Here is an 8,928-nt window from a genome sequence, read left to right on the forward strand (position 1 = left end):
GGTCAATCCTGACAGCCCAGGTACCCAAAGCATGCGATTCAAAATGGTGCTCACTGGTCCTTCCGGATGAATACGCAACAATCCAGCCACATATGCAGGAGTACTTCATTTTGACAGACATTAGTGCCACCCTTTTCATCAACGCGCAAAACACAGTCACTTACACACACGAACACCAAGGTTGCCTAAAATAGTGCAAAATCAGCAAGTAAATCAACGTGGTAAACATGCCTACCGACTTGTCAAGTAGCACATTCCAGCCTGCAATGACGGGAAAGTTGGCTCCGTGTAGGATTGGAGGCAATGTCCTCATTCAAGTCTCCTAATGTGACCAGCTTGGGTCAATGCTAAGATGGATAAAAGGAAACTCTACGTAAATGACGACGTGACGATTTAACATACCAGTAATTGTGTCGGTTCCCTGAGGTTTTGTTCTGCCGCCTACGTCACCTTGATGTGCGTAGTTTGCAAGCACTTAGCAAAACAACTGCTCAGGTACTTTATCCTGGACAGAACTGCAACCTCACAATCCTGAGAAATCACACCATCAGATTGGCATGCCGAACGAGCCCAAAACACGAGTCCCATCTCATCTACTGAATCCAAACGCATCTGTGGACAGTCACACACACTGCCAGGACACCACCCGCAAGTTTGTTTACTCGACCCAATCCTATTCCCTACTCACGAGGCTGCAGTAGCCTCGGGCTTCGTGCTGGGTGACCGCTTCGCCCCAGGCTAAAATCAACCAAACCAATTTACAAACATGGCATGCATCTGTATGCAAGCATAAACAGGCATGATCGTCACCGAGACGGGCGCTCTACTCGTCCTGAGGAACTAGTACAAAGGCATAAATCGGACAAATGTAGGATGGCATGTTTGTCTGCCTCTCATCCAGCAGCACTCGAAGTCTCGCCTTCCGAAATACCTCCAACAGCTCGTCATGCGTTCGCATAAAACTGCTGTCCACCTCATCGAAGTCTGACTTCGCACCTGGAAAAACATTGTCCTTCAGCACAATTACTGATTGACCCACTGGGTCTGTGGCTGTACCTGTGGCTGTGGAGTCGCACGGTCGCAGTCCGGCCACGCAGCGACGAAGAAATTCGACTGTTGCAGACAGTGTCAGATATCCGATAACCCATTGCACCCAAATTATATCGTAGCGTCCCTCTGGCGGAGTGAAATCCTGCAACGCACAGCAAAATCGGTTGCCAACACGGTCCGCATTGGGCCGACCGATGTAGGCTGAGGAGGCATCGAGGAACTTGCCTGTCATCTCCACCATATCTACGGTAGTGAAGTGGGGCAGCAGAAGGTGCTTTGTGATGCGTCCGATGCCTGCTCCGCAGTCCAATGCACACTCTCGCAGACTCGGACCAAAGCGGGCGAGGATAGACTTCGAGCCAGCAATGTCGGGTCGATGCACCCGGCTCAGACCACCCAGCATCCCATTCACTGTCGCGTCCACGCCGCTCCAGTATTTGGCAGATTTCAAGTAAAAATCCGGTGGAGTGTCCACCTCCTCATGATCATCCTCACTCTCTACTTCCTTCTTCAATCTCTTACTCTTCTTCGTTGAAGTGGTCTCCGACTGTGATGGCGGAACGAAAAGACATGCAATCAGTGCACACAAAACCACCCACCCAGCGACAGCAGACGAATGATGCTCTGAACTGGGCTGCCATAGTCATGTCAGGTAGACAGACTTCTCAGTAATAGTATTTGTTTTCTTTCTCAACCCACCACTACAAATTTGTCTAGGCAATGAAATGGCAATTTCTGGGCAACGGCAAAATCACAATCACCAAGACTACAGGCTGACGCTTTCCACGCTGACGATGTTGAAAATCCATCCATTTGGCACAGTGCCGACTCAAACATCCCGATCCACAAAGTGATCAAACAAACCAAGTTGGACGAAGGGGGTGGATGAATGAGAGGAAAAAGAGGCATAAGCAAAAAGAGTTTATTTTCGCCTTCTCTCCTCATTTAACTGCACTTCATTTCACAAACACGTGTGGAAGGTGGGACAAGGAGGCAAAGAGAATAGAGGGGAATGGGAAGGTAGGAAAGAAGCGTTGCCGCCTATTCAGTTGCCGAACCTTCCCTAGGCATTAATGTTGTTGTTAGTGCTTCCAGTGGCAAATATTTCCTCACGCCCGACGTTGAGTGAACGAGGGACTCGTACCTAGAAGGAAGGATTTTAACAGAGAGACAGAAAACAGGAATAACAATATTAACATGGTGACAAAGCAGGCACTTAGAAATGCCGAGTCTATCCTGTTGAATGCATCAGTTACTGCCTCGAGCACCAATGTAATCACAGTCTCATCTCCTGAGTAACGAAGGCATACAACTGAAATTCACTAACGTCTACCCCTGCATAGGACATTTGAATGATATCCACGTTTGATTGTCAAGGACAATTTCAGCAGTAGTAATTTCCAGCCAACAGCAGCGACTTGTGCTCAGTAAACTTGACATCGGAAATGCACTTGAGGTTGACGGTCGTCAAGCCCACGGATCCACATCCTGTATGAATCCTTGTCACCACAATTCAGCAAACAAAGGATGTGATGCACTGATCCCACTGAATCCTACAAAAATCACTACTATCGCGGGTTTTGGAGGTCCTCTACGCGTGACAACAAATAATTTTACAACCCTATTTCTTCTTGGTGTGGTTGATCAACGATAATAACCAATCAACGAAGAGGAGATTAAAAAGTGTGGAAGGAACACTTACCAAAGATGGGAGTGGTCGGTGCTTGAGCTGCAGAGTTTGCGAGGCCTCCGAAACTAACCCCACCCGAGGAGCTTCCCAGACTTTGGCAAGAACAAGAGAAATAAGTCTCGAATATCGGTGGTTAGAGAAATCTCTCAAAAACAAAACGAAGTGACGTGCTATAACCCATCCAAAAAGGAAGTTTAGGAAGTTGTTTGTCAATAAAACAGTTGTCCAGTCTCCAGCAAATCCACCTACATGATATTGTCAATCTCCCATCTCTTCCGTGTACTGGTAAAATATCAACCTTTGGGCAAACATCCACTGAAACACCTCTAGGCGTGAATTGGACACTGCAAAGTTTAATGAAAGAGATGTACTTACGAAGCAAAAAGGCCGCCAGCTCCGCCACCAGCGCCAGCAGTGGCACCAGTTGAAGGATTGCCAGCTCCAACCATTCCTCCAAATGGGCTTCCCCCAAACACTGCGGGAGCTCCGAAACTCGGCGCGCCACCGAATCCACCTGCTGCAGGAGACGAGGTCGAAGGCGAGCCAAACAATCCACCACCACTACCACCGCTACCAACGCTGGAGGAGGAGAACAACCCTCCAGGGCTACCACCACTACTGCCGAACGCAGGTCCACCAAAGAGCGGACCACCGGCCGTGGCAGAAGAAGGGTTGCTGAAAAGTCCACCACTTCCACTGAACAGACCACCAACACCACCGCCAACAACACTGCTGCTGCTGGTGGTGGTGGGGATTGCAGCAGCAGTCGTCTGATTGGAGAAAAGACCTCCACCACTGCTACTGCTTAGTGTTGAAGGGCCAAACAAACCACCCGCTTTTGCTGTTGCAGTGAGGTTTACAGGTGCAGAAGGAGATAGTGAAGAACCAAAGAGGTTCCGTGCGGGAACTGCAAAAGAATGGAAGAAAAGGATTTAAGTTGATCTGGTCAAATGGTGGAGACAACCTACAATTAGTGGTATTCAAGGTTGAGGGGGCTTCCGCAGTGGAGGGTTTGCCAAAGACGTTGGCATTGGTAGTGGAATCTGACTTGGATGTCAAGCCCAGTCCGAAGTTGGACATTGCGAAGAGGCTAACGCGAAAATGCAGAAGTTACAGAAACAGTGCCAATGTGGAAGAAAAACGAGGGAAGAAGCAACAAGCAACGAGTGTTTGAGCCAAAGGAAGAATTTGAATTCAAAAGTGTGGAAACCAACTGTGATCACGCCACATGCAGCAACATAGTCAATTGGAAAATCACACGAAGGATGACTTTGTTTACCATGATAACGTGAACAGTCATTATGGAATAATGACACCTTCGACAAGTTAACGCAAGCTGTGAGACGAGCCCAGAAGTGTGAAATGCTGGGCAGTGTGCTTATGGGACGTTTTGACAAGCCTATATTCATTACCTACGCCCGAATTCACAACAGCCATTAAAGTGATGGAAGCGTGTTAATTTAACACCGAAGACGAAGTGAAGCAGGCTGCTCTAAGACGCCTCAAAACTAAGATCTCTGAAGCCCCAATTCAGCTTGAATATCCCTCACCACACTTACTTGCTAACATTGGAGACGAGCTGGAGAGAAGATGAGGCCGCATTGGTAGTGGTGATGGTTGTGGTGGAGGCAGTAGCTGAGGTACCAAAAAGTGTACCAGTGCTGCCTTCTGCGAGTTTGGAAGAGGCGAAGAGATTGCTTACTCCTCCCCCATTTGTTGAAGTGTTGCCTGAGGCAAAAATAACAACTCACTTTCTCAAAGATGCATAGTTAACACATTCGTGACGCATATGGGTGACACCACGACAACTGAAGGCAAGTGTGCACCGTTGCTCTAGTACTTCTTCATCATCTTCTGCAAGCAATCCCAGTTTGAAATAGAAACCAAACTCAAGGTTTTGTCAGATGAAACTCATTGGTGGGAGAGAGGACAATATCAGAATTCTCCACCCTATCGACGAGATCTCAGGTCCAATACAGCAGCCTGCACCTCAACTGCATTGGCAAATTCTAGGTGTTTTCTAACGAGGCTGCCTCTTCACCCTCTAGTTGAATCCCTTGAACTACTGGCTTTGCACAGCCACTGAGCGCATCATCAATAGGCGTGGAAAGCAATGACCACCCGGAAAATGCATGTACTCACCATTTCTAAAGTCATATTAGAGTGGAAGTCGTCTAATCTCTCCATGCGAAACAATACCCTGAAACAGCTCTACCACTTAGTGAATACAATGCTCCCACCCAAATAAATGATGACACACGAATTTCACACCCACCAAATAGTCCACCTGCTTGTCCAGTGGGAGCGGTGGAGAGTTGACCTGTGGTAAAAGATGTTTGAATTCAATTTGAAAGTGAAATTCAATGGGGAGAATAGGAGAGGCAATGTCGCAAAGGCCTCTCACCCTCACTAAGGCATTGAGGAGCATACAAGGAGTGGATTGGGCTCACTTACCAAACAATCCACCAGATGCAGGTGCATTGCTGGCAGGTAACTGACCTGCAACAACGAGAAAGAGGAAATTGACATCGAAAACTGGAAACCAACCAAAACAGGAGATCTTTGATGAGCGATAACTAACCGAACAGTCCACCAGTTGGGGGTGCAGTGACAGTTGCAGTATGACCTAAAAGAAAATTAGACGAGAAAACGATTAATCTGCCAACAATCCAAAGGAATACACATTAAATCGAATTGCCAGTTTTGTCCCCTTCTATCACTCACCAAATAGTCCACCAGTTGGAGCCGCAGGGCCAGCTGCTGGTTGGCCTAAGAAAGAACACAGAAATGACATCAGCAGTGCAAACAAATCCTCATGTATATTTGGGGAAAACACACTACGCATCGCGATTTTTAAACTCATCAGCAGACCGATTAACAATTTTTGACAGTAGGAAGCCTATCATAGATAACAGAGCTCAATAAGTAATTGGCCGGTCAGAGGACCCACATCATTTGCCTCCCGAACAAACCTCTGCCTGGGGGAGGAGATTGCAAAACAAATGACAACAGCATTGCAGTTTGCTAAGTGACATTTTGAGTGCAGAAAATAATCTACTTGTTAAAAAGGGAAATGGATGATTTACCGAAAAGACCGCCAGTTTTGGCACAAACTGACTGGCCTATGGGAAACACAACAAGTTCTCACTTAAGGAGTCAAGAGTATTGTAACTGCTTCCCACAGAGGAAAACCTCAAACCGACCCAACAATTCACACTTCGGTGTGATGAAGTTGTCACCACGCCATTGATAAATACAGATAGACAGTTGGATGACAAACCTACCAAATAATCCACCTGACTGACTAGATGTGGGGACAGGAGACTGACCTAGGTGGAAAAGGGGCAAAATTTCACCGAGACAATTTCGATATACAAGTGATGGAAGAGTTGTGGGCATACCAAATAAACCAGTAGATTGCCCATTCGTGGTAACAGGTGATCCTAGAGGAGTGTGGAACGTCTTGGTAAAAGTCCATTTAAGAGGAGACACATCAGTTCATGACCAACTGCTTACCAAATAAACCTCCTCCAGTTTGGCCGGATTGAGCTGAAATGTGAAAACAATAGCCATGACTGAAAAACCATCAACCAGCTATCAGTCAGTAATGACACTACCCACCAGACAAGTTACCAGTCTGAGCAGTGGCAGGAGCTGGAGACTGACCTTGAAAGAGATTCGAGGTGTTAACTCCGGCAACCGGTAAATAGCCAATCAGCCAGTCATAACTCACCGAATACATTACCAGCTTGTGTGGAAGTGGGAGTAGCGGGTTGGCCTACAAATCAACAATTTCCTATTCACAAAATTATTCCTCGAAAATCGGTAAATAGCTGATAGGCAAGTCCGAACTCACCGAACAAGCCACCACCTTGAGCAGAGGCGGGAGAGGCGAACTGGCCTAAAATGGGGCAAATAAGTGGCAATGGAAAATTGGCCCTCGGAAATCGTTGACTGAACGGTGGCAATCGGGTCAAAAAAGCCAAGTCGGTGGTCACTCAATGATTCTGTGGCTGATTAGAGTACTAAACATTGACAACTAATGTGACCAGTCCTGCTCACCGAACAGTCCTCCTCGCGCTTCGACAGCTTTTGTGGCTGATTGGCCTAAAGTGCCAAACGCCTGAGTGTCATCGAAAATTAACAACTGACAGATAGATCAGATACGGTCTTTAAAAATGGCCAAATGTCTGACATGGACGGACCCAGAGGGAACAAATTTACGGGTGACACTGACAACTGACACTGCGGACGCTCAAGTTTCAACAGCGATTTCGTGCATATAAGGAAGCATTCACTAGTTAAAACTGTAGTGCTAAATATTGCTTGATTTTGACAAGAAGATTACTAAGTCATTAAAAAAACTGCACTACCGAATAATCCACCAGTAGAAGCTGTGGTAATGGTCGGTGTCTGACCTACGATTTAAAAATTCCAGTGAATTTCCATAATTGACAAAGTCATTGGCCAAACAAACAGAGGCTTTCACTCACCAAATAGGCCCCCACTTTGGCTGGCAGATGCGGCAGCCGGTTGCCCTGAACATGAGACATGTGCGAGAAGATTATTACTTGTCAATTTACTCAATGTTCATTTCATATTCAATTTATGTACTTAAGTTAATAAGTACCTTATTGCTTTCAGATAACCAGACTCACCAAGTAGTCCATCAGGCCGTCACGATTGCATTACTGAAAATACGTGGTATAGAAACGTACCAAAAAGTGCCACGACTGGTTGAGTTGATGCAGTGGCGGATGATTGACCTACAAAGTGAGGACAAACTGCCATCAGATTTGTGTCGGAAATGGACAAGGCGTTGGTGGAAGTGAGAGGACACTCACCAAACCCTCGGCCTGGCTGACTATCAGCAGTTGTAGCAACAGCACTTCCTGCGGATCAGTGAAAGCGACATGTCATCGCACAGCGAGAAACATTTGGTGCGCTGATGTCACCGAGCATTCAAGGATAGGCTTAACTCACCAAAAACTTGAATCGGTGAGGTACTTGGTGCTGTCGTAGTAACGGTGGTTCCTAGGATTGGATGATCAAACAGACTCTCTATCAAGCACTGATAACTGAGAAAAGAAGAAATTGGGACATTTAAGTTCGAAAAATGCTCACCGAAGACTGGATTTGGTTGACTAGTGGAGACAGTGGCAACGCTGGTGGTCCCTGTGAATGAAGTGTCAATTCACCTCCATAATGAGGGTCGAAAACGCCACAATTCAAACAAGTTCATTCAAATGGACAAGGAGACGATGGGTGAGGGAAACGGAGGTAGAACTCACCAAACAATTTGCCCGGTTGAGTGGCGGCAGCAGTAGTGGCAACAGCGGTCCCTAAAGTGGCATATCGATTGGACCGATGTCAGAAACCGACAACCGATCAAGCAATCAAACGCAGAGCCTACTGTAACAACGGCTGATGCTGGATCAGTAGTGCTCACCTAATGTTAAGTTTGGTTGAGTAGCAGCTGAAGTAGCAAAAGCAGTCCCTATACATAAGACATTACACCGCACCGTGAGCGGAAAGCGATAACCGATAACAACCGCTTTAAATAACTGCTTGAACAAGAAGACACAGTACTTACCAGACATGTGCCCGGATTCGCTAGAAGCAGCGACAGCAGCAACAGTAGAAACAGTGGTCCCTAAAAGGGGAGTAGGAAATTACTTTTCGATGACAAATTCACACCTCTTTGAGTAGCGTAAGCAGATCCTTGCAGACGAGAGACTACTCACCAAGTACTTGGCTAGGTTGACTAACGGCAGCACCAGTAGTAGTAGTAGCCACAACAACGTTCCCTATAGACGAAAGGGAGTTTGGAATCATCGCATGTCCGAATTCATTTTAACAGGGATGGGAGGAAAAGAACCCACCGAATACTTGATTTGGCTGACTGGTCGCAGCAGTGGTGACAACTGTACTTCCTGCGAATTGAAAATGACATTAATTTGTGCCCGAGAATTGGTAGAAGATGGAGGTGGCGGTTCAAACTCACCCAACAATCGACTTGGCTGAGTCACAGTCACAGTAGTGGCAATGCTTCCTGGTAAGTGCAATGGTATGTTAGTAGGAAACAAAGACTGTCTGCCTAGTTATTTAGCAAAAGAATTCAATGAAAGCTGAAGTGGATTTACCATCAGTTGCAGTGTTTGACTGACCTAAAAGGGAGGGTGATAAGA

At 46.6% G+C, this 8,928-nt stretch overlaps 1 protein-coding gene across 1 annotated transcript in view; it reads right to left on the reverse strand. All coding sequences in view use genetic code 11, as the record gives it.

Annotated features, from left to right (window-relative positions):
• Positions 1 to 823: 823 nt before the first annotated feature.
• The window catches only part of EGR_07427 (Methyltransferase-like protein 11A), a gene marked incomplete at both ends in the record, with an annotated part of 27,897 nt that continues 19,792 nt past the window's right edge, over positions 824 to 8,928 (reverse strand). Inside the window, 22 exons of the mRNA XM_024496676.1 lie at positions 824 to 1,597; positions 2,307 to 2,341; positions 2,753 to 2,832; positions 3,116 to 3,647; positions 3,709 to 3,830; positions 4,300 to 4,468; positions 5,016 to 5,060; positions 5,195 to 5,239; positions 5,322 to 5,366; positions 5,465 to 5,509; positions 6,025 to 6,183; positions 6,257 to 6,289; positions 6,362 to 6,406; positions 6,474 to 6,518; positions 6,597 to 6,641; positions 7,459 to 7,632; positions 7,724 to 7,774; positions 7,865 to 7,915; positions 8,032 to 8,082; positions 8,334 to 8,393; positions 8,485 to 8,547; positions 8,623 to 8,673. Of these exons, the coding sequence (XP_024348882.1) occupies positions 824 to 1,597; positions 2,307 to 2,341; positions 2,753 to 2,832; positions 3,116 to 3,647; positions 3,709 to 3,830; positions 4,300 to 4,468; positions 5,016 to 5,060; positions 5,195 to 5,239; positions 5,322 to 5,366; positions 5,465 to 5,509; positions 6,025 to 6,183; positions 6,257 to 6,289; positions 6,362 to 6,406; positions 6,474 to 6,518; positions 6,597 to 6,641; positions 7,459 to 7,632; positions 7,724 to 7,774; positions 7,865 to 7,915; positions 8,032 to 8,082; positions 8,334 to 8,393; positions 8,485 to 8,547; positions 8,623 to 8,673 (2,720 nt within the window). The remainder of the gene's footprint in view (positions 1,598 to 2,306; positions 2,342 to 2,752; positions 2,833 to 3,115; positions 3,648 to 3,708; positions 3,831 to 4,299; positions 4,469 to 5,015; positions 5,061 to 5,194; positions 5,240 to 5,321; positions 5,367 to 5,464; positions 5,510 to 6,024; positions 6,184 to 6,256; positions 6,290 to 6,361; positions 6,407 to 6,473; positions 6,519 to 6,596; positions 6,642 to 7,458; positions 7,633 to 7,723; positions 7,775 to 7,864; positions 7,916 to 8,031; positions 8,083 to 8,333; positions 8,394 to 8,484; positions 8,548 to 8,622; positions 8,674 to 8,928) is intronic.

The sequence above is a fragment of the Echinococcus granulosus genome (assembly GCF_000524195.1).
Source record: "Echinococcus granulosus chromosome Unknown EG_S00077, whole genome shotgun sequence".
Classification (NCBI taxonomy): Eukaryota; Metazoa; Platyhelminthes; class Cestoda; order Cyclophyllidea; family Taeniidae; genus Echinococcus; species Echinococcus granulosus.